The sequence below is a fragment of the Ctenocephalides felis genome, unplaced genomic scaffold (genome assembly GCF_003426905.1).
Source record: "Ctenocephalides felis isolate EL2017-DRISC unplaced genomic scaffold, ASM342690v1 CF-g0.4_SCAFFOLD_01492, whole genome shotgun sequence".
In the NCBI taxonomy this organism is placed as follows: Eukaryota; Metazoa; Arthropoda; class Insecta; order Siphonaptera; family Pulicidae; genus Ctenocephalides; species Ctenocephalides felis.
The window spans coordinates 29,976,951-30,004,263 of record NW_020537646.1 but is presented as its reverse complement, the minus strand read 5'-3'; the positions used below and the strand labels follow the sequence as shown (position 1 = coordinate 30,004,263).

The following is a 27,313-nucleotide window of genomic DNA, read 5'->3' as shown; positions in this document are numbered from 1 at the left end:
AACTAATAATTATAGCACCTGCTACAATTATGAATAAGATGAACCGAAATAGTACTTAAAATCATTATCATAATCGAATGTTTAATCTGTTTTATTTTAAAAATAAAATATGCCCTTAATATTATTATCAACAACATTGCAACGTCTATAATCGATAGCTTCCAAGAAATACTTACAGCCCAATGCTTTTAGTATAATATCACATTTTATTGCTTGTTTTTACAAAATATTGTTAACTTCATAAACTGTTTGCTATGCAAGATAAACCACTAGTACAACTTGTTGCTCGCCTTGTGGACAATAAAAGCTTTATAATACATATATTTATCACGATTCGGTTTCTTTTAATGGGTAAGTACTGCCCTAGGGCAGATCCGTGGGCTGAGTTAAACTCCAACTTCAGGGAAAGAAAGTGTAGAGGTTTCAATTGCCATTTCACATCGCAGTGCCTGAAATGAGCTATTTTCAATTGGAAACATATATTTGATCTATATTTTCAAGTGAAAATGGACATCGCGTTAGAACTCACGACCCTTCTATACGAGTCCGTGAGGCTTGGACTATTACGCCATCGCCACTACTATAAGAATATAAAAAGCTAAGTAATAGGATATTTATATACTAGAAAGTCTACATAGAATATTACATAGCACCCCACTATCCTATCATGTACCTATCTCCTTGTGATAAATTTCATTATCACTTGAAATACTTCCAGTTTAATTATTATTATTATTATGTCATTTCAAAGCGAAAACTGCGGATCTGATCACTTCGCCGATAAAGTATCAAATCATTAAAAATGCGCCAATATCGAAGAAAAACAGCATTGAGAAATGCGTTCCCATCGAGAAACGAAGCCGAGCCGTTGAATCAGAGAATTGACAAACACACCGCAGAAGTTCGCGTTCCAATAAATCACATCGCATCGAACGCGCGACGATTGATTCCGTTCAATAGAAATAATTATATCAGCGATGCGGATTATTCCGAGCAATAAAAATTTATACATCGTAATGTATTTGTAATTCTGCAGTAGACGATCGAAAGAAATAAATCTATTGAATCGTGCATTCGAAATTGCATTTGAAGTATACATATTAAATAGATCGCAGAGAAATATGCAAAAGGGAAAAATCGCACACTATAAGACGCATGAACGATCAATTTTATGATGTTCGTTTAATATATCATTATATCGAAGTCTAGATTTGCAAGTAAAAAATAATTTATCACATTATTTTATTTATTAAAAGTTAATTGATTAAGCAAATGACAATTAAACTTTGTGAATAAAAATTGACACTATCACCTTCGTCGGTTCAAATGATGAAGATTCATAATAATAAATATTATAAGTAATCGTTTTTAACACGTTGAAGAATAAATATTCGCAGATAAAAATTGAAGCAAATTATCCTCGAATTACAAATTTACTTTTTCGAAAACTTTTAACTTACACCAATAACGACAAAGTTCTACCACGAGGATCAAAAACAATATTCGAAATACTTGGTCGCTGGTACGTTCTGAATAAATTAATTAGTTTTAAATTAAAAATTAACCAATAAGCTCAAATTATTAACTTTCTCAAGAAAACGTTATAGTAATCAGAAAATTTCTGGAAATTGGTTTATCTTACACAAAATGATGTATTGTGTGTATGTATGTATGTATGTATGTATGTATGTATGTATGTATGCACGTGTGTGTGTGTGTGCGGATACAATTTTCCATCGACGATTTCGAGAGCACGGATCAACCGATTTGAATGATTCGCAAAACATTAGATTCCTTTTGATGAGAAGACCTGCTTTGTTTTAGTAGTTTCAAAGATACAGGGCAATATGTTAAAAAAATGCTAATTCAGTATTCGAGAGAACGGACCTTTGACGAAATGAAAAAGTGATTTGTTCCATTTTATACACAAAATATTTTATAGGTTTATACTACAGTAATAATTTGATAATGAATAAAAATTTGAATACCTTGATTGACTATTTATGAAACTATAATTGAATTAAAAAAATTGCAATATTATACACGTGTGTGTAATAATATCTAATCGATTAATAAATAAATATTTAAAATGCTAGCGTTACAAAATTTAGATATTGCATTATCATATCTAATTTCTTAACCACTAACGTTGAGATAATATTACCTGGTTAATTTCGGTGACAGAATTATGTCGCTCAATATTCACTCTATAAGTCCAGAGAACAATTAGTAGCAAATATTGTGTGATGTTGAAAGACCAAGTCAGACCAGGAGCTCCGCTCTTCCCAGCAGAGATGCCAAATGCACTGCTAAGTATACTCTGAAATCATAAATCATAATTTAAAACTAATAGAAATAATATTTCATGATATATTAATTACGATTCATCATCATTTATGTAATATAACAGTGTTTGTATATTTACATATAATGGCACTTAATAGTTAAGTTCAAAGATTTTGGCACACTTTTTCACCTGAGTTTCACTCCATTTTCAAGATATAAACTTAAATTTTAACATTTAAAAATTTTTATTCTAAATTTTTTTGTCAAGAGAAGTTTATCCAAACCTTTATATTTCAAATCAATTGCTGAGGGAATAGCGAACAACATTTGAAAAGCTTTGACCTAATAATAAATAACGTTGAAGAACAAAAAATAAAAATAATCATAAAATGTTTTAACTACTTAACGATCGAGTTTTCTTTCATCAAGATAGGTCTAAAATATCAGACTTTTTATATCAGGTTTAAAAAGTTTAATTTATATTTTTCTTATTTCATTCGCTCTAGAAATGAGTTTATGCGATTTTCGAATTATGCTATTTATATATAATATATATATATATATATATATATAAATTCAAAATATTGAAAGTCAAAGTAAAATTATTTTAGAGAAATATTTAAGAACATGAAAAATGTAAACACGATAAACATCGAATAATGGTACCGAATTAAGATCAATGCTAGTTTACCTTATTTTATTTTTAGTTTAATACATAAGTTTTATATTGAATATATATTTTAATTACTGTTTGTTAGCATGATTTTATTTTTAAACGATTTTTTATGCCATCGTAACTGAAAGAAGCTTATAATGTAATGTTTGCAGAACTCTATTAAAAAATATTTCTAATAATTTTTTGGACAAATGTTGAGAAAAATCCTTATTATACATATATATTTCAACGTGTATATGATGTATTTACGTTTTTAAACAAATAGAAATAAGTATCACTGGATTAAGACATATATTAGAAGTCGATATCATGATAAATGGACAATTTGAAAAAGTTATGACGTTAGCTCTCAATATAATATATTTATATGATAAACTTACATACGCCGAACTGTCAGAATAATGTTGATCAATGTGGCTGCTGCTTTTGTGCAAAACTCAATAAAATTAAAAAGAAAATGACTAGGGATCTAATACATATGAAAACTAAATGTACGTGATCAAAAAATAGTATTAGAATATTTTTATAATTACGATTTTTATAATTCATCAATTAAATGCATTACCCTAAAAGTCAATAAATATTATACACAAAAATCTTTAGTTAACAGTTCTTGCAAAAATTTAAATAAAAAAAAAGTTAGATGAAAAAGGTTAGAATGCATCGTAAGAACCTTTTTATAAATGTAATGCTTTTGTGTATAAATGCTTTTTTTAATAAAACTTTATGGAAATTGAAAAAGAGAGAAAAGTTTATCATATAGAAGTGTCCTAAAACAGGTCATCTTTAACTCCTAATAAGATTTATTGACTACATATTGTATTTCAATATGCCAAGCAGTTATCTGTATAGTTGTCTCATCTCTGGGTGAGAATGTTTCCTATCACAATTTCTGTAATAGGGCAAATATTTGATTGATGGCAGCAATGCCGGATAAGCGCCATTTTCACTTGAAAACAATTATATCTATATTTCCAAGTGAAAATCTATGTCACTACTGCACACTCATCGAAGCGGAATGAATAGACTTTAAAATTCAATTTAATTTTAATGTTTACTACCCTTTCAGTATTAATTATTTTGTTTACAACACTTATTTGTGTAATATTTATTTATTGGCAAGCGCAGCGACCTAGAATTTTGCGCAACAGCATTAGATATTTAATGAATGCGCAACACTTTAATGGATCATTTTGCAAAGTTTTCAGTTATGGGAGCTCACACGTATAATTTACCTGGTAACTTTATATTATATATATATATATATATGTATATATATATATATATATATATATATTATATGTAAATAATACTACACTATACCGTTTCGAATTATCCGAGGGCCAACCAGTTGTTTTGAAATGGAAAGTCAGATAAAGGCAATGATATATATTATTATATACATAACAGAATATTATATGTGAACAAACGGCCTATGCGTAGATGTGAGTACAAATATGATTTTTTCATTGACAGGTACCTGATCGCCAAAGAATGCATGGAAGTCATTAATCTAAATAAAAGAATATTGTTTTATGTATGCACATAATATTAGCACTGAATCTCAATGCAAAAAGTAGTTGTGTTATATATTTCAATATATGAAAAACTATTGTTTGATGGATAAATTTAAGTTTTTGTAAGTGTATTATATTATCCGATTATAAATTTTATAGTAACTATTTAGTTATTTAAAAAATCTAGTTATTGGAAAATCTTTAATTCAAAATAATCACAAATTTCAACATATCATCATTTTTAATTATTTTAGTGACTTCAATGGCTTCTGATATAGCAAAGAAGAAATTGAATGTTGCTTATAAAACATACTTTTTTTGTGAAGTGTTTTTCGCTTGAATTGAATTTTCTCTACTTTCTCTTTCGTACTTTGTCTTGTTAGATTTTTTATCTGTTTAATCTTCACACGAAAAAAACGATAAATACATGTCACAACCGTACCCACAAAATTTGTCAGAAACCAACGCACACGCAAACAAATCATCATTCTGATTGAACTATAAATTATCTAAGCAAAAACTAATTGCTAGTTAATAATTACTAATGTTCAACTTACAGCAAAACAACAAGCAAAGTGTTCCATCTGTATACAATTAACAATTATTATTAAAATAATTCGAACATGATAACTTAGTGTGACTTTTTAAAAGCAATGCGGTTTACAGATCATGTTAATGTAGGGCGTTGACCCAATGCAATAATGCAAACTTGTTCAAACAAACATACTTCATCTTTCTCCCTCTGGACCCTACCTCAACATCAGTATATGTCTAGGATTTATGCTTAAATTAGGTAAGAATTTTGAAATTCGAGATACCCAGCTGTAAGTCTGTAAATACTTGCATATTGACACCCTAAAGTTGTCTTAAAACCTACATATGGTAGGGTAAACCATATGTAGGTTTGAAACAACTTTTAGGGTGTCAATATACAAGTATTGACTTCTATTACTACCGTACCCTGGCACAACCGTACCCAGTCTTCCCTATATTTACTAATCCAGATCTCTAGTAAGTTATAATATCATTATTCTAATCAAAAATAAATTCCTGATACAGTATTGATTTGATAATAAATACATTCATCTCCATTTCTTATTCTCTGAAACATCATACTTCTCAAATTAAGTTCAAGTATGCGAACTAATTCTTCGTGATCGTTATGCAAATCTAAAGTTCAATACCGTGAGAAATGATAAATGAAGATATCATCTTAACGATGTATACGTATTATTAATTTATTGTAATCTCGGCGAACAAATTAAATTAAGCTTGGAATATGACACCTTGAATAGCGCAAAAACATTGATCATGTTTTTTCTTCCATGTTCATAGAATCCGATAACGATCTCGTATCTGATGTGTCTGTCCAAATAAAAAACGTTTACGTGAGATATTTTATCAACATCAGCGAATACTATTTTTTTGATTGCAAGTTCGTCATGGATTGAAATTAATAGAAAAAAATATACTATTGCCTGCGGCATGCTGATCATTGATCGATTAGTAATTAATGGGTTAATAATGTGTAAATTAATAGATTATTCTACTATGGATAATTCCAGTTAATTATTAATTAGAAACTGAATTTTATTTGCACACATTATTTTTAAATTTAAGTTTATTTCACAAACTGGTATATATCATAATGCAATGTTTCAATTATTAATTGCTTGATATATTTAACCGTTGTGTAGTAGTGTAGTGTAAGTGTATTTTGTCTTCGATTCAATGTCTTTTGTATTCGACGTCGAGCAAAAGTATATTATTCCATTATTACTAAATACATGTTTATACATACTGTATCTCAATCAGACACCTTGTCAGAATAAATAATAGTTTATAATCAATAAATATTATGACGGATTCAATAAGTTTGCAATTTTTAATTAATTCAGCTTTACATTCATTGTTATCGAATTAATCAACAGACAAATTGTTGACCAACCTGATCTAATTATATGCTTTATTATTTTTATACAGGATAGCAGCAATAAACCCTAATCCTTTATTATACTATTTCAAATTAAAATAATCCGTATTAGTATCATGCATTCTGTCCCTAAATATATCATTCTACAATTAATTTATATTTCTAAGAAACTCGGATCACCTGTACCCCATTTAATTCTTCGGACCATGCGATCACCGGTCAATACCTGATTGGTTAATTAATGTAACAGCCACTGATTGGATCCAAAATTGTAATGGGATGTCACTTAAGTCCATAAAATGGGCCAACGTGAAAAATAATTTAAAATTATCAAATCTTTGTAACAGTCTAAAATCAACACTCAAAGGAGTAATATCTCCAACTTTAACTAAGTAACTAAATTCAACATTCAAACAAGTAACATCTAACTCAATTAATCAGCATCTTAGTTATGTAAATATACAATAAATAAAACTACTTAACATCTTTCTAATTTAATTGGTTTGATATAGGCATTATCTAAATACATCTGGTGCTTCGAAAATATAAACAAAGTGTAATAATAGAGTTCGGCAGCATCTCGGTGGATCACGAACTTCTTAACATCTCTTGTCACAACAAATACAATAAGAAATTTTTCAAATTTTCCATTTTCAATATGATTCGCAACTTTACACCTCATTTTACTGGCTTAGGTTAGTAATTAGGTTAGTAGTTTAAGATTTCACTTTACTTTTTTGTATATATATATATGCATAATAAGTATATTTTTTACTTACGATATAATAGAGGCAATGATGACGTATAACCAGGCGATGACAGCTGTATCACCAGTAAGCATATTGGGTTGACTGACGGCTGTCACCATGCCGACGAGGAGCGGATTGTACCCGGCTAATCCATTTGACAAAACGCTACCTGGTTGACGGATCAACTAAAAAGCAAACATTAAAAACCTTCAAGAGCAATTAGGTAAAGAATTTCTTTTTTCAAAAGAAGATCAAGTAATATAATTAGAGGATTTGGAAATGAGGCACCATCATTTTACGAGTACTTATTCTAATATTCTGTAACAAAGTAACTATTATTGTTTTAATAGAACTGCAGTTCTTCAACTACGACACTACTTGATCTCATAGTCCATTCATCATAGTAAGTTCACCTCGGAATTAGAGATACCCAGCTGTAAGTCTGTAAATACTCTATATTGACAGCCTAAAAATTGTCTCAAAACCTACATATGGTATGGTGTACGCAATATATGTAGGTTTTGAGACAACCTTTAGGGTGTCAATATACAGTTATTTACAGACTCATAGCTGGGTATCTCGAATTCCGAGATTCTTACCTAATTTAATCTTAAATCACTGGACGATCAGGTATTTATTAGAGATCTAAATCTTGATACACTGGCTAGTAGAGCCACCCTATTCTTAATGTCATTTAAACGATTACAAAATAATACAGAGCATTTATAAACCTTGGTACTAGTACACTGATTTTTATAGTTATCATATTGTAACATTAACTGCAAATTTAAGTACAATTTATTAATTTGATTCAGTTTAAGAGCATGAGAGACAGAATATCGCACCTTGAACTCGCAGTAAATCGTTCAAAGAACACGTTTTACATATGTATCTTGCGGCTATATAGTTGTTCAACAATGGAAAATAATACCAGAATTCAACCCACCCTTAAGCATTCCACTAGATATCACATGTGCATATTATTTTTAGAATCTTCAAAAGAATGAATGATTTTTCAACGTGATATTTCTTGTATTGGTACTCTATTTAGCTAACCATTCAATTGAAGTAACATTTTTTCATGTCTATTTCTGTAACACTAAATAACGCAAAAACATACTTTCCCATGTGAATAATATTAATAACCGCCTTACAACGGGTGTAGATTTTTTATTATTTTAAACAATTAGATGTATAAGACGATTTGAAATATTCTTGGACAACTATGCTAGTAGAAGCTATTCAATATTCAGAAATGCATCTATCTCCAGCTTAATATTAATTAGAGAAGTTCATGGATGCTTGAACAAATTATCGATTAGGTAAGACTTATAGTATTTATGATGCGGAGAACTCGGGGCATGTAATTACATTGGCATAATTTAATATAGTCAAATGATAAGTTCAGCGCTATATCAGATTATATCCAAATAGAAAATTAACTCCTTGTGAAAAATGAACTAACAATATTATATACTCTTATACAGTCGTCGAAGGTAAAATAGAAGGATTAAAAAAATTAGGGAAAAAATGCAGATAATTGCTGAACACAGGGAACTGAAAACCAAATAGAAAACAAGAAATATGGAAGCAGAAGTTTTGAAAAAATGTATTAAAGTGAATAAAAGTGATATAATGGCAATAAAAGGGTAACAGAAAAATAAACACGAGAGGGAACAGAAATCATTGTTTGTGGTGCTTTCAAACCACGGACCTACCTTCAGACAGACTACCATTTATTATTAGATCTTGAAAGTATTTACTAGAATCACAATTTGCAAGATTAAATCCTTTTTAAAATTTAATTTAATTTTATTTTATTATGCTATTCTTTTTCATGAATCAAAGATAATAAATCTTAAATATAAACTATAAAGACCATAAAACTTAAAATCTATTAATTACTTACATATGCAGTAAAGATTCCGATAGAACAAGTTATAGTCGATGTGAAGGCTCCAAGTGGATGAGCGAATAATAAAGCTATGTACATAATTACACCGCTTAATGTATTATTACACAACATCACCTGCAAAAAATAAAACAGGACAAAAAGTTAGAAATAATTATTTATAAGAACTATATAACATAATGTTCCAATATTATAAAAATTATTTTGATATCACTATTGCTGAGTCAAACTGCTATCTTAAACAACATACATTTGCAATTTGTAAAGTTGAAATATTTGTACCCTAATAGAACTATATCATGTTAAATATATAAATTTATAGTAGAACTTACTACAATATAGTTTATAATGTGATTTACTTATGAAATATAAATAAGCTTAAATATCGAGATAAGTTGCTCCAAAAGTTGTTAAGATTCAAAACAGTTGATATTTTTATACAGAATGGAAAAAATAGATTACTACTTATTTGTGAACTTAATTTCAATCGTTTCAATTATTAGTGATTTTCAATCTAATATTCTAAAACTTCCTACCCAGGCTAATAGAATCTTCAGTTAGCCTGACTGTGCCTGAATAATTTATTTCTAATTAATTGATTAATATATTTCACTAGGTTCATCCTTTTTATCTATGGTTATCTTTATATTTTGACATATAAATTACAATTCGTCTATTATATTAAATATTTATTAATTATTGTTTTTGATTAGAGATGGCTATTAGAGAGCAACCAATAAGTTTCATTTCTAGTTGTGATTCTAGTTGATTAAGTATTTTTAATTTGATTATTTTTTTGCAGCAAATCGTGGATGGGCTACTATATTTCACACCATTTTCAACCTGTATTTCCAATTTGCAATTGATAATAGTGCTGCTTGATGTCAGGTTTTCCGAGACGGGAATTGATTCTGCAAGGTTGTCGTAGCAAGACCAAAGCTCTTACAACTATTGCCACAAACACTCCATATTTTACAACGTAAACACAGTTTCAATAAATCAATATATTCAATGGGATCAGCATTGATATGCATCACAAATGAAATTATTCATAAGTACGAATAACAAGTATATATATATATGCAAGGCTTTTGTAACTAATAATACATAAATAATAGTCAGTATGTAAACTTAACAACAACTGGTAAGTGCCCTAAACAAAATTAATTCCTACAATATTTTCATGAAAATAACTAAACTCAGAAATATGTACAAAATTACCTCCTTCATTCAAAGTTTCTCAGAATATATTGCATTCCTAGAGGAGAAACACTCTTTTTGAGTAAAGCACTTCAAAGTTGCTGAGCTTTAAAGCCGTACCGCTCTATTTTGGTTTCATTTCAAGAAAACCATCAAAACTGATCGTATAATTAAATATAATCGTTTTATTTGAAATCTATTACTTGATTCTTAAAGAGTGATCTATTGCAAACTTTAATCAATTAGTTGAACCCGCATAGCCCGTTGCCCTTAACTTGCGGGTAAGTGATTTTCAAGCTGTAGATAAAGTTCTCGACTAACTATTATACCACATAAGTATTTAATCTTCTTACATTTTCTGCCAACTAAACTTTAGAGAGATTAATGCATTTATTCTGCCCTTGAACAACGCTAATCGCATTTTATTCGCTGAGGATTTTATGTGCAGGATGAAAATGTTGAAAGTCGGAGAGAAGATTTTTATCATTTAGGCAAAGCAGTTTGTATAACAAACCTTATTTGATAATGTGAGTTTTGCTTAATCTTTTCATTATAATTTACAGCGATTTTATCCCTTGTTAATTTTCTTGGCTTGATAAATAATTATATCAAATTTGCAATTTCATAAAAAATACATAATTATTAATTGCGTTGATTTTCAACCTGTTTGTTTAATTCAAAATATTTAAGATATATAAACTACACATTCAATTAATATCATATCATTTGTTATTTTACGTTATGTAAATGTGACTATTAACGTGGCGATTTATATAAGATACATAATTAAAAATTATTAATCTTTTTACTAGAGTATTAATTATTAATCTTTTTACTAGAAAGTTAATTCTAATTAATCATTTTGTTTAATTAAAAAAACTTAATTTTCAATGATATTCATATAAGCTACACATTTAATTAATGTATATGGAATAAATAATTTATTCTTAATTAATAGATAATTTAAATTATCGTGCCATTAACATAATATTTCGCCGCTAATATGTGAATATAAACTTGTTTAAAATGTGAAGTATGTAATCTAACTATTATACACTAATATTGACTAAATTAAGTGAATTCACCTGACTGTAAGACCTGAAAAACGCGTCTAAAAACTTTGGAGCCAACCAAGCTGATTTAGTCTTCTTGTCGGCGAGATAATTTGAAACAGCCGGACAATCCCCAGTGAATGATCTAATTATCTGGTACGTTCCCTGAAAATAGAAAAAAAACTAGGCGTTAGTGGAATTTAGCTTTAAGGTGAGTTGCATAGACTTTCCAATATACAATATGTACATACAGGTTCTACAATAGTCTTAATCATTAAGAAATCAATATAATAATTTTAGTGGTTTATAATTATATTAAATTGCTGTAGAACCTGACATATAAGAAACTGCAGTTTATACAATAAATAGCATGGTGGTTACTTTTGATAAATAACTTCAAATATTACAAATTAATGAAAGGAAAATGAACACGCGCTTAATTCATATACAGTGCACAAAAAGTGGCCATTCCAAATTTGAATGAATTTTATTGTTAAATTACTTTTCGAAAACATGTAATATTTTAGTATGGTTGTTTAAACCATGATCTATGCAAAGTTTTAATCGTCAAAAGCAGTTTTTTTTAAAAATAATATAGTAAAGCGATAGGATCTTTACTAAAAACTGATCAACACGATTCTCAACTAAAATGGAAGTTTGAAATGGATCAGGAGTTTTGGAAAAAACGTCGACCAAAAATATTGCACTCATCTGATATATTATAAAGTAATAGCTCGTCCGATTGTGGCATAAAACTAATCAAAAATAAATTAATCTTTCTTCACACTGTGCCTATTTTTTAATTATTTATCTGTTTACCTGCTTACCTATCTGCCTATCCACTTCATTTTTTTGTCTACCCTTTATCTGTCTACCCTACCACTTGTCTACCTGTCCACCAATAATTCTATTTGCATATGAATTAATAATAATGATTTGTGATGATCATTTTAGATCACCAAATGGCAACTTTTAAACTTTTTTTAAATATCCATAACTGCTGGACATCTGCCTTTGCAGAAATGTGATCTCTTCATTTCATCGAAACACTCATATACACATACCTAATTCAATCTTGGTTTCAAACGATTTAGAATGACATGTAATTCGAGGAGTTAAAAACTGGTAAATATTAATTAAAATACTGATTAATAATAGATGAACATAATTACTTCTCCTTCGGTAAATTACACAAATTTTATATATAAAACCAACAATCAATGACAAATAAAGAAAAAGAAAATTTATTTAATGTTTCAGAACGAAGGATGATACCAAGATAAGAAAAATTAGACATTGAATATGGAAAATATTTTTCTCAAATTTTCCATTCATTATTATCATGAAATAGTAGTATACTTACAAACTGTTCTGTAAATAAATACTTTATAGCTCAATGATTTATGTCATCGTGAGATGACTTTGAAATGTCGCCATTGTTTGTATCTTATCTCTTGTCCTTACTTCCGTTATTTGCAAAGGTCTCGCAATTTTTTATTTCGAAAAAGTCCGTACTTACAAGAACCTTGATATTTGATCAGAGAATGAGTAGGTCTGATTGTGAGAATCCCATATCAGAAAGGTCATGATTACTATGCTCGGAAGTAAGTAGACATTTCAAGAGAAAATTAAGATGATTGCATTGCCCTTGGAAAGTATTCGCTTTTGGCAAAATAGGCGTGTATCGTGGTATCAAATTGCATATAAGTAAAAAAAGCTATTTAGGTAATGTATCTCGAATGACGTCTTTATTTTTTTATATAACTGGCTCGTTAAATAGAATGTCCGGCCCTAGATGCCGTCCGGCGTTACGAGACTTCGCCTTACATAAAACCTTCAAGAAGTATAGCCACAGAAGTGCGAAATCGATGATATTTTAGAAAATATTTCAATCTCCCCCCTGGAATTGAAACCCCAATAAAATATTATCAGTATGAGTTTTTAATGATAATTTCATCAAGTAAATGTATGACAATCGTTCGTTGTCACCTATGAAGCTATGAGAAGTCATGACAAACTCTGATGGTCCTTGATATAAAAAATATGACAAATCACTCGTTTATAGTTGAATATAATATAAAATCGTATCAAATAATTTAATAGCGTATGAAAATCGTTATTAATAAAAGACGTATGGCAAAAACATCGATGCAAACATATCACGAGAGCACGTGGCTAACAGCCCAGGAACGTAATGTCTCTAAGCAAATATAAATGTGTACAGCAGTTATTCACATAAATTTATATTCATTGTGAATGACTTAATTGGCTGTGCAAATCAAAAAATAAGTACTTCCGCATGAAATGTCACCGCAAATATTTACGAAACGTTTCAAATCGCACTAATTGGGAATATATTAAGACGAGGTGTTATCAAACATTAGGAATTTTTATCCTAACAAAAATGATAAGCGATAATACAGCATAATTATTCAACGTGATCGCATACAATGTTGATTGCAAAAATTATGTACACGGGATTGGAAAAATATTTGTGAAATCTGCATATTTCGATTTTTATTTTTCGTGGAAAACTTGGTTGTCAATAAGTGAGTTCAAGTCAACAACAGGTTGACAGTATTATGAAATATTAAAACATAATATGGCATAAATATTAAATAGAATTCTTCTGCATTAACTTGTTTTTATGTGCAGTTTTAATAAAGAGTTAATTAATTAATAATTATCGAAAAAATCTATTAATTACATAACATTGTAATGTTTAATTCGCAATTTATTATCTATTATTATGATGTCATTTGATACTCAGTTAACAATCATTATTAATCATTTATCACAATTATTATTTTATTAATGAACCGTGATATAATATTTACAATTAATCACATCACTTTAAAAATAAAGTATTTTTTTAATATTATTTATTTGATTTGAAATATTTTGTTTACTAAATAGTAGTTACAAATACCATCAAAAATGCTAGTGCAAATGCGTCACCGAACGTGCGGAGATAAACTTTTCCATCTGCATACAAAACTGATCTTATGCATCAGCATCTTTTGCTGCACTTTTATCTTTTGCAACTGCGTTTTGCATTTTTTAATTTTATTATTACTGCTAGATTAATATTTAATTATAAAAAGTTATTTGGGCGATATGTACTGACAATCAATACCAATCAAATTTAATAACAATATATACAGCCATACAGTTAATTTGGAAATAAGTGTAAAAAGTAGAAATTTAAATACTCAAACCTTTTAACGGATATTGATTGATCGTATGTAATGATAAGGTAGGACACAAGGATCCAATTTGACTTCAAGTAATTGTACGAAAATGAACTATAATACATCATCAAACAAACGAATGAAAAAAATCGTACTATTTGCAGTGCAATTCCCAGTTAATTCCTACTTATGAAAATATATTTTCTAACTGGTTTTCTAAAATTTTTCCTTTGTCCCTCAATATCCCATAGGCGAGGTAAAATGGGGCAGCCAGGAGGCAAACAGATCCAATGCCAAGTGGCAAGTTATGGGAAAAATTCAATAAAATTTTAGAGGGAGTTTTAAGAATAATAACAACAATATTCAAACAATGAAGAATATCAATTTTCTGGGCACATTTTTGATAAAGATAAGACTGCGCATGAGCAGAGTTGGATTAACTCTATGAATTTAATCTGTTTCTTGTAAAATGGCTCTTTTTAAACTAAATTTGCATTAATTTCTATTATTTACTTGGTTATATAAAATTATCTGTTGATTCTAACTTAAAATTAATAACACATCTTATAAAACAACTAAATAACGTACACTTTGAAATTATATTAAGGTCTTCTAAACTAAACAACCGTTTCACACAACCAAAAAAAAACTAACTAAAAAAAACAAATATTTTTTTTTTTGTTTCTGTATCATATATAAATATTATAACATATCCACATACATGTCATGATGTTTCAGAATAGAATTTTATCACAGTAGATCTTAATTTGAATTATTATACTTATTGTTCGTACAACAAATTACATAATAAAGATTAAGAATGTCACGTCCATTTTACTTTGTTTTTATCAGCTTCAAACCGTTCAACACATAATTAAATTCGGTTCGCCTTTTGCATTTGTGATATTTCTTGATTTATTGAAAGAAAAAAATCAGAAATACCAAAGTTTTTATTTACTTTAAATTTTCAATACTGCTATTAGGTGTTATTTTACTGCAAAGATTATTTGTCCAAACCTGAGATACAAACATATTTTGAATAAACAGTTACAAGATAGTAACGATTTATTCCTTTTTTAATTCCAAGCAATATTTGTAATAAAGCTTATTATATAAGAAAACCGCTCAAAAAATGGGATTTCACATTACGTACAGACTGAAATATGTTTAAAAAAATGAATTAATTTTCTTAACAGTAATGGCAAAACGAGGTTTGGTTTATGAAATATTGAAATAATATGAAAATGATGAATAAATCAATTGTTTAAAATAGATTTTAGAAACGGATAAATATGAATTGAACGCAATACAGTATTAACGATGACATGACAAAATATTTGGCAATCGAAATTCGAAAAGAATAAATTAACAATAAATTCAAAAAACTAAATTTGCATGATTTTAAGAATTTGACTTAATTCGTTAAACGATATTTAAGAAAATATGGTCTATTATTAAATTTTCCACTCAAGTTAAAGGAATTTTTTTCCAAGTTGTGTAATGAAATAAATAACCTGCAATATTTACTGAAGATTATCTTGTGTTTGTTTTAGAAGATTGTCAATACGGTGGCAATTGTCAATATTTGCATCAACAAATGAAGACATATCACATAACAAATTGTTTTTAAAGCCTTAATTGTTACTTTACTTATAATGACAGATTGTTCTTATTAAAAATTGCATTTTTCTATTCAATTCAGAATAGACACGCGTTTTCTACTCCCCTCCGTAAAAACAGCTTAATTTTAATATAACTTTACGTCATATATTTTATTCAATCAGACGACGTTCTAATGTTGTCTTTAGTATAGCTAGTATATTTACTGAATTTAAAAGCAGACTGATCTTTACTTGATTATTTTAAAAATTCAGATATTTTTGATTGAAAATAATCTTTTTTTTTAATTTCGATTAAGAAAATCACGTAAAACAGATATGCAATCACGATTGTTAAGTTTCTGGATTCATTCGAAATCCTATTAATAATCAACATGATAATAATGTTCTCAAATTTTGTTACAAATCGAGAGTATCACAAATATTATTATTTTCTGATATTGGTAGAATACTATTTACAAAAAACAACAGAACCTTATAATAGAAACATGGTTCTACTATTATTCATTATTCCCAAGTACATATTTATAGTATACCAATAATATATAACAATAGATGATAAATTTCATGACACTATAAGTCAATAATAAAATTTAGGTAAAATAATATATTCATATCAATTTCAAAATTAATAGGTATTTAAAATTGCATAGCAAGATACAAAGTAATTTCACACATTTTGCAGATCTATCATTAATATTTTCTACGTTTTTGATCTTAATAGTTTTAGCAATTTGTAAATACAAAAAGTAAAAATAGTAACCCTTTGCACTCCAATGCCGCCACTCCGGCCGCAAAGTACGTGTTAAGTCTGGAATTCGCGAGGGGGAAGGATTAAAACAAAATATGTCAAAAACGATAAATGATGTCAATGCTATTAATGAATTCGAACAGAAAACTGTAAATGACTATAGAAGACTTCATCAACACTGTAAAGGCAAACGATAGATGAGATACTATATTTTAATGCAAAATTCAAGATTAAGACTGATATACATTTTTTTTGTCAATCAAAACTTTATTATACAAATATGAATTAAAATAAGAACTCCATAAACTCCAAAATCTTTCTGAATAATGGTTCTTACACTAAGCTCATATAACCAATGTTGGTCGAAGTAAAATTTAGAAGGTTCACTATTCTGAATAATATCGACTCAAAAACTTTTGAATCAGAGTCAAAAGTAGGTTGATAAAAGTGTGGATCTGTCTCTTAGAACTGCGTTATTATATACAAAATATAATTATAAAGTATTAATTATATGCCATCTCGGTGGCGTTAATTATCAGAATTTTACAGTTGTAAGAGTTATATATTATAATAGATATATTCTTCTTAACAATATCGCTTTTTAGAAGGAAAGACCAAAACTTGTATATAATAAGTTAGGAGGACTAAGGGAAGTCAAAAGTTGTTTTCTTCGTAATGAATAAGTAATTAGAGGTAAATAATGAACAAATATTTAAGTACTTTTGACAAAATTTCAACATTTAATTTTACACACCCGATTATGTATATATAAAGTAAATTATTTAATTACTTTTGTGCTAAATACTTGAAAATACTAGTATTGTAGTATTTTACATCTGAAATCTCAACATTTGCCAATATTTTAATTTTAATTTATGAGATGGTGGCTAGCATAGCTCACTGTCAATGTCACAGTCAATGACAGAGATCTTTGGATCGAATCCTGTCAATGTCACAGTCAATGTCACAGTCTATTACAGGGATCTTTGGATCAAATCCTGTCAATGTCACAGTCAATAACATGGATCTTTGGATCAAATCCTGTTAATGTCAGAGTCAATGACAGGGATCTTTGAATCATATCCTGTCAATGTCACTGATCTTTGGATCAAATTCTGTTAATGTCAGAGTCAATGGCAGGGATCTTTGAATCATATCCTGTCAATGTCACTTTCAATGACAGGGATCTTTGGATCAAATCCTGTCAATGTCACAGTCAATGAAAGGGATCTCAGGATCAAATCCTGTCAAGGTCACAGGTCATAAAATTTATGACTTAGAATTTAAGAAAAAAAATATATGTAGTTAATTTGAAATTGAAGAAAAATAGGAATTACAGAATTCGATCAGCTGAATTGTATTAGGAGTGAGAAGAAAAAATATTAGAACCTGCTGAGATTAAAAAGAAGAATGAAGAAAAAAATGGGATGAAAATAAAAGTTGAATAAAATTAGAAATTTGATATGAAAGAGCAAAAATTTAAAAAAATAAGAATATAGAATAGGATATATATAGATTGAATATGATATAAAAATAAGTATAAAATGTAAATAAATAAAAATAATGTAGGTGGCAAACTGCTCAAAGTAAGCAAGGCCAAATAAAAAAAAATAAAAAATATGGATGTATTCCTAATAACTGGCTTGATAAAAGTTAGTTAGACAATTATATCTAATGCATTTTTATGAATCACTCTTACTGATAAGCTCAGTTAATTATTTTTATCTTTTTATATCACGAATAGGTACAACAAACAATTTAACTAGCCTTTGAAGATTTTTTATCACACAGATTACACCAATTACTTGTTATTGATTTGTATCTTCATTATTTTCAAATCTTATTGATACAAATTAATAATCATCAAAGTGTTTAAGCGGCATTTTTTAAACCAATAAAAATCCTTGGTTTAGTTGCTCAGTCTCAATTTACCTCGACGATACCTTACTCTGATTTCTAAGTATCGTATAACATTATTTGTAAACATGGCTGCAGAAGATAAAAAAAATGCTGACGGAACACCATTTAGAAAAATATTACACTTTTTTTATGTTTATTGATATACATGCATATTGCATACATTCATAAATACATGCATATATGCAAATACACAAAGCCAAAAAAAAAAACGAAAATATGACACTAAATAGTGATGCTGTACAGATGCATCAAACATAATTCAAATGTATAACCACACAATTTGAACTGATCAATAAATAAATATAATGATTCTCAAATTTTGTTATTGTGCTCTAAATAAAAGTTGTTTAACATAAGTCTAGACAATAGAAAACAATATCAAACATGATATATAATTTTACTGATGATGCACTAAATATCATTGAGAATCATTAGCAATTAATCAATGTAATTAGAAATACTTTCAAATAGGTAGAAATTACCATTATAAAAATATGTAAAATAAAGACTTACAGTTTTATGCTTCTTGTGTGATCCAGCCATTTTTGATACCACAAAACTTTTTGACACAACTTTTATTAATTAATCACTTTATTCAATTTATTTTACTGAAAATGTAAATATTTATTATTAGTTACACAATACTAAATAATTGTATCAATAACAAATCTAATTGATTTTTTTGTAATGTTAAAAGAAATATTTTATTAGCAAAATAAATACTTATTTGTAAAATCAGTAAAACTATTTTATGGATTCTGAGGCATGTATGCATTTAAATTTTGCATGCATTTTAATGCATGTGGCTGATTTATTCAATTTACATTTAATTTCTTATGAATAATAAATTGAAATTTATTATTCGAATTTGAATTTTTATAATAATTTGAAAAAATATGTATAGCGATCTGTGGAGTAAATGCATTCAAAAGATGCATTTTCACCTCAGAATTTATAAAATAGTTTAATTGCTCTTCATACTAAATTAGTTTTTATTTTCTAATTAAATGAATTTACGTTTCTATAAATGTAAATTTTGATAAATCAAACTCTTTTGTAAGAAATAATATCAGAAAATACAAGTCACAAAATAAATTTTATACAATATAAGCATTTAGTATATTATTGTACAAAACAATAATTGGTATTTGCAACTTTCACTTGACATTATGACTACATATATTAATGGCAGTTACAGGTTTATTAATATCCAAAGAGTAATTATAAAATTTAAAAAAAATTAATAAATTTCATTGTTGTTATTTTTAAATTACTAACTAATTAGTTAGTAATTTAAAAATTTAGTGACAGAAATTTCCAAAGTATCTAAATTTGGGTAATAAATATTTGAACAGCTATTTTGGGCTGGCATCGAAATTTTATCAAGTTTGAAACATATTTCAGATAGTACGAAACACATTAACTTGTGCTAAAAATATAGTATAATATAAATAATTGCTTAGAAAAAATAAATTATTAACGGAGCATCGACTTATTCTTATATCGTTAGACTTTCTTACGAAAAAAACATCATTAACAAAAACACTAAATTTTTTAATAACAAAGAAACATCAAAAATGCTCAATTATTGTGTAGTTTTCAAAACTGAAACAGCTTTGCAAAAGAAGATGATCTTAAATAAAATTTCGAGTCACTTATAATTTTACTGTAATGAATACAAATATTAATTTGAATAAAATAGTTAAAAAAAATAATATTTTTCATCTGTGATGCCACGAAAATAGAATTAAAAGTTTCAATTTAGGAATTGAAAATTTCAGTCATAAACATATCATTAACGCAAAGTATTCCAAAATAATCTTTAATATAAAATTCTTTAAATATTAATTGGGCAAAAAATTACTTTATGAATCACATCGATCACTGTTTATTATGATGAAAATGTGAATTATTAGCATATGAATATGTGCCTATAACCCAATATTGTTCATAAATTCGGCAATAATTTTGCTATAATAAATATAATAATTTATATAATATGCATATATTTTACGAAAATAAAATTTAAAGTTTCAATTCAGGAATTAAAAATTTCAGTCATAAACTTCTCATTAACGCAAAGTATTCCGAAATAATCTTTAATACAAAAATCATTAAATATTAATTGGGCAAAAAATTACACACAAATCACATCGATCACTGGTTATTAGGATTGTGAATTATTTAGCATATGAATATATACCAATAGTAATGAATACAATAAATAATTTGAATCAAATCGTTTCTAAATAATGTATTTTATATGGTATGTATATATTTTAAGAAAATGTAATTAAAAATTTCAATTAAGGAATTGAAAATTAGAGTCATTAACTTCTCGTTAACGCAAAGTATTCTAAAATTAATTTTAAAATAAAATTAGTTAAATATTAACTTTGCCCCAAATTAACTTATAAATCACATCATTCACTAGGTATTAAGATTGTGAATTATCAGCATATGAATATATACCTATAGTAACACAATATTGTCCATAAATTCGGCACAAACTAATTCCAAACAAATTATTTTAAAAATATATCCGTTGGCACATTGTTGCTCGTCGGTAAGCAAGTGTTTGAATGATCGCCCAACTGGTATTATTTCATGAACGCCTGTTGATCCGATGTTGTAAGGTGATTAAAATATTCATACAGAGAGGTGGCGTAGTAGGTATATTATATTATATGTATATATATACAAAGTACTTGGGTACTTTTGCACGAGCAAAACATGTTTATTTGTATTGAAGAAGGGGACAAAATTAACTGCTTGTGTTTCAGATGCCAATAACTGCAATCTCAATGCTGCAGCATTGATACAGTGATTCTCAACACTATATCACCAACTTGATAAAACACTAATAAGTGAACATTATTTTTATTTTTTGCCATACTTTTTAAACCTATCCAGAAAGGACAAGTAAATTTGTAGGAAAACTAGACATAATTCGTGAATTTAAACGAACATGGTTGTATGCCGATTTTAAATAATTCACAAATTTTGTAATTAATTGACACCATAACATAAATACAAATCGCAATTAAATTGACTTACATAAGTAAATTTAAATATAAAATACTCATAATAGCTGATAACTACAGTAAAACTCCGCTAAGACGAATTTTTAGCGACCGAACTTAAAACATGTCTTACTCAGAAAAACGTATTATGCGGTAAAGAAACAATATTATTCTGTGCCTGATATGATATAAGTGCCTGAAGGAACGTAATGTGTGTATTATGCGAGAAATATTTCAACAGTAATCGATTTAAAGGGGTTTACTGTATATTCTAAACCTTTAACAATTTCGTTCGCATAGTAATTGATTGTTCAACAAAATTAATATTTGTATTATATTTTAAAATTTATTAGTATTAAAGCCTTTTATACATTTTTTGTTAGTTATAACATCTTGGTAGAAATGATTTTTTATATTCATTTGTGAAATCAAACGAAAAATTATCGACTGCCGAAAACAAATAAATTTTAGAAATTTTGGAATCGATTTTATACCAAAAATACAAATCGCAATAAAATTGACTTACATAAGTGAATTTAAATTCAAAGATTAGCATTAAAAAAATTAATAATAACTACCGTTAAACCCTGTTAAGACAATTTCTATAGATCAAACTAAAATCATTCCTAAGCAGATAGCCAAAGTGCCTGAACAAGCGTAAAGTGGCGTATTATACGAGACATATTTTAAACGTAATAGTCTTAACGAGGTTTTACTGTATGATCTAAAACTTTATCGCTTCGCTCACACAGTAATTTCTTGATTAACGTCTAAACAAAATTAATTTTCAAATTATAATGATCATACGTAGAATGTACTATCGATAAAAATAATTTTTTATATTTGTAATATGAAATGTTTCGCACGTTTTAATATAAAGTTTTCAGAACACTAAATTTCGTTTAAATTTTTGATACAGTTAGCTTGTTTTAAACTTTTAGAATTATAATTTAATAATTTTAAATTATTATTAATTATAACAAAAAAAATCATTTTAAGATTTAAGGCACTTTGTCTTAAGACAAGTTGGGACTTTCCTATACGCGTATCGATATAATCAATATGAACTGAAAGTTAGTAAGTTTCAAAATTGTGACGATAGAAATATGAAATTTTGACTCCGCCGACACCGACAATCTATAATGCCAAGTTGCGAAAAAATATGATTAGTTTAGCAAAATTTAATTTAATACACATGCATTAAGTAATGTTTATAATGGCTTAGTAGACTCTTGTATCTGTTCTACTATAGCTATTTTATTGCTACCATGATAAATTTTCAACCAGCAGCTGAAAAGCTACGACCGGAAAAAATCCGCCAGATCGCCGGTTTTATGTTCTACTCATTGGAAATTTATATTCTACAAACTTTCAATCGTTTCTACGACGGAATGAAAAAAGTTGCGCTAGCTATAGGTCCAATATCATTGCTATAAATTAAACAAATAAAAGACAGCACCTTTTTTTATAAGTTTAAGAAAAGAGGCCAGAAATACGTTCGATGGTAAAAAAACCAGATAATATGTCGAGTGCTAAAAAAACTGGGCCAAGGTACAAGCAATATTTGCAAAAAATACGCTGGGTCCTAGAACTAATGTGCAAATTATTTTTATTATATTCATAGCTACAATAGATGTATGATCATATTACATGTGTTCCATCCAGTCATTTATTTGATTTGAAGCAAATATACCTTCTACGATTTCCAAGTACGTGCCCAGAATACTAGTTGTAGTACAGGAATATCGAGCTTTTACTACTTGACAAGGTTGGAACTATAAGGAGCATTATTATTCAACAAAGTTATGAATACTTGAAAATAAATGAGGTTATCAATTAACCAACAATATTATCAGAAAAATTTCCGTATAACAATCTAAAGCTATGTAACAAGTTCATCCAATACATACTTTATTAGAAACTTCTAATATAAATTAAACATTATATGATAATATCCAGCAAATATAATCAGTGCCAAATTTTATGAATAAATAACTCTAACTAAATGTAAGGCACTAGAGATTTTGCTTTTGCTTTACTTTGCAAGTTGCATGAATATTTTGTTGCGAAAACGTTAGCCAAATTGAATAAATTTTTGGTTCAGGTTTTATTGTGAAAACGTTAGCCAAAAGTGTTGCCCTTTTTGGTCAGACTCTAAACTGATCGTTCCAGAGAAAACGTTGACAAAAGGTTAAATTTAGCTCACATAAGTATACACATACATAGTGTTATTATTTTTGTTGCCAAACGAGTTACAATAGCTTTAAACGATGAGAAAAAATAAAATTAGCAAATTTTCTGGCAAAGACATAAAAAACTTCTCCTTCAAAAAATTAAAAATGCTTTGTTGGAATTTTAAATCTTGAACATTGCACTAAAATTAGTATGCATTTCTGGTAAACAATTACCAGAAATGCATAAAAACGGTTATCAGTATACAAGCGGTTTTATTCAGAAACTAGAAAAATAAATTGCCATAGCTAAATATTATTATCTAATTTCTCTCTTTGATGGGAGTTAGATTAAAAGTACATAAAAAAATAAACTATTTACAAATATGTAACTGATTTACCATCATAAACCAATCCACAATTCTCAATAATGTTACGATAATATCTATTCCCCACCCCTGAAATATATTATCCCGATCGCATAAAAACTCTTGCGGTTTGGAAAAGTTTTTATGTCGAATTACAAGTCTGCCCCTATAGGGGAATGAAACCTTTTTACGAGTACACATTGGGTGGGTTAACTTGAACTAACAAAAGTAAAGTTACTAAGAAATAAAGTTTCTCGCTAATGAGATTATAAGCGACGGCTGTTGCCAAGTGAATATATTTTGCATCTGCGAACGTATCAGGTAAACGTGGGCAACATGGGTTTGCATCGAATTATGCAAAACAGAATAAAATTATTTTTTATTTAATTAAAAATAAAAATATTCATTTCAACATCAAGAAAAATGATTATATATATATATATATATATATATATATACAGGGCCGGTCCTGGGGTACTCAGCGCCCGCATTTCAATCCAGACTTTTTCGGACATCCAAAAATTTCAGTATGTTCATTATTGCTTGCAAAAATATTTGAAATTTTCATTTAATTCTAACAAATTGGTAATAAATATTGGGTTTTTGAAACATTTTACTTATTTATTTTAGGGATTTTATGCGATTTATTTTTTTGAACAAATCATAGAAAGCAAAAACATAACACTGGTACTTCATATTAAATTATTTTAAGAGTAAGGTAAGGCATTATTTTAATTGTCCAAAGTAAGTAAAAGATGCAAAGAAGATTTATATTTTTTAATGATTTTGAAAAAACTACATATATTATAAATTTCATATCCGAATCTCGATTTGGCGCCCCCTAAGGCGTGCGCCCGCATTTTTTGCATGCATCGCATTCAAGGTAGGACCGGCCCTGTAATATATATATATATATATATATATATAATATATATATTATTAATTAAGCAAACTGCTTTACAGGTACTCTGCCTCAATGAACTACCTTCAGCATAAATCATGCAGTAGTCCTACATCACTTGGAGATGTATGCACAAAATATTTATGTTCACATTTTTAATTGCAATTAGTACATCAGTTTTATCAGCTATTGTGCTCGAACTTCTCCCTTTTCCAATTATGTATTATTTTATTTGTCTCAAAAATATTTTTTCTTTACGAAATAGACCAGTTGAGCACTATGTTGATAAATGGCAACAAAAATCTTACATAGTAAGCTCAAGGGAAATGCATTCTGGCCGAGCAACCATTGTTGTGCATATATAAGCTCTTGTTATAGTTTACGAGTTTGAAAACTTAATTATAATTATGCAGACTTCCCGGTTATAAAACTTTCGCGGGTTTTATTACGAAATGGTGCAGAAACCAGGTCGCATTTGCGCAGATCAGGTCTACTTAATAATAACTTAACAATGAAAATGTACTAACTTTTAAAAATAAATATGCAATCCTACAAATCATTGTAAATTAAACATCGTTTTAAGAATTTGAAATCTTTGAATTTATGTACTGTTTCAGATATGCAATTACAGCATTTAAGATGTTGAGTTAAGAATCAATGTATAAATCTATAAATAAAAATTTGCTTTATTCTTTTAGTAGTTCCATATTATTGGTAATGCAAAGATTATCATAACTTTCTACGATTTTCTTTGAAATTTTAAAGCAGAAAATATAGTATTATAAACGCATGTTATTTACTCAAAGAACAGAGCAATTATGTTACCATTCTGATGCTATTGACAATTTTTCAATATACATGTAAATAACATATTATAAATATATGAGTATTTACTTACAACTCTGTCAATATTTGCTAAAAGATAAAACTTGTTAATTATTAGATATATGAGTTTATTGTTACGCCAAACGGTAGCCTGTTATAAATCCCTATTTATACATCACGCGCATACCAAAATAGTCAAAGCATATATATTGTCCAATTTTTAAGCGTATACATTCTTTCTCAAAGAATTCGAACGCGCGCAATAAAGCGTATGATTTTAACTAGTTCTGCCCTTTTTTTGTCTAAGGAGATTACACTGAAACCAATTTTTAATTTATTTGATCAAAATTTGATAAATTTGTGATTTTTTCCTGAAATAGTTTTCTTTTATTTCCGAAGAACTGCATGAACTAATCAGGACTACCGTCGAAAACGGTATATTTTACTGATTAATGGTCGTTAAGATAATACGGCTCATATTTTATTATCCATTTGTTGCAGCGCCATGTACCCCAAAATCTTAATATATATAACAAAAGTAACATATTTCCTTGGTTTCAAGATTTCTTAAGGATAAATAAAAGAAAAATTGTACTCAACATGCGTATGTGTAACAGTTGCGGCGGTCTTATCGGCGCACCATGTAACGTTAATTCTTTATATGCAAAATAAATGTCACGAATTTCCTTCTAATAGGCACATCACATAATATATTATATTATAATTATGTAAGAAATTGTGTTATAAAACATTCGTCCAATTTCAATAAATGCTGATTATTTAGTTATAAAACAAGAAATCAAGTGCATTTAGTCAAAATGTTACTTTATACTTCATAAAGGATAATGATTTAATTACCAGTTATCGCGACAATCAAATTATATATATATATATATATATATATATATATATATATAATATTTAAGAATTAAATAGCATATAATTATAACAATTGTATTAAAATGAAAAACAACTTACAATAAGCTTATGGCAGCACTATAAAACAGTACAAAATAAAAATACGTTCTAAAAAATAGTAAAATTGGTTATAAAAAATATTTGCATAAATCGAGATCATGCATTTCCATCTAATTCAATTCTTCAAAATTTGTTATCTATTTCTGTGATGATTAGTATTTTGACCTTTTATAAACTGCAACTATTTTTCAGATACTTGCAATTTTATGTTAAAAATATCACTTTGTCATTTACAAATCTA

General features: G+C 27.8%; 2 protein-coding genes across 4 annotated transcripts in view; both read right to left on the bottom strand.

The window, feature by feature from the left end:
- LOC113370014 (short neuropeptide F-like) overlaps positions 1–27,313 on the bottom strand; it is a 172,709-nt gene that overhangs the window by 82,203 nt on the left and 63,193 nt on the right. The gene's annotated exons all lie outside the window — the stretch shown is intronic.
- On the bottom strand, positions 2,263–21,399 carry LOC113371111 (urea transporter 2-like). The gene is made up of 6 exons (XM_026611757.1): positions 21,279–21,399; positions 19,320–19,414; positions 11,359–11,490; positions 9,071–9,190; positions 7,192–7,346; positions 2,263–2,320 (listed from the first exon to the last, which is right to left on the bottom strand). The coding sequence occupies exons 2-6, from the start codon at positions 19,347–19,349 to the stop codon at positions 2,263–2,265; spliced, it is 495 nt and encodes a 164-aa protein (XP_026467542.1). The 5' UTR covers positions 19,350–19,414; positions 21,279–21,399.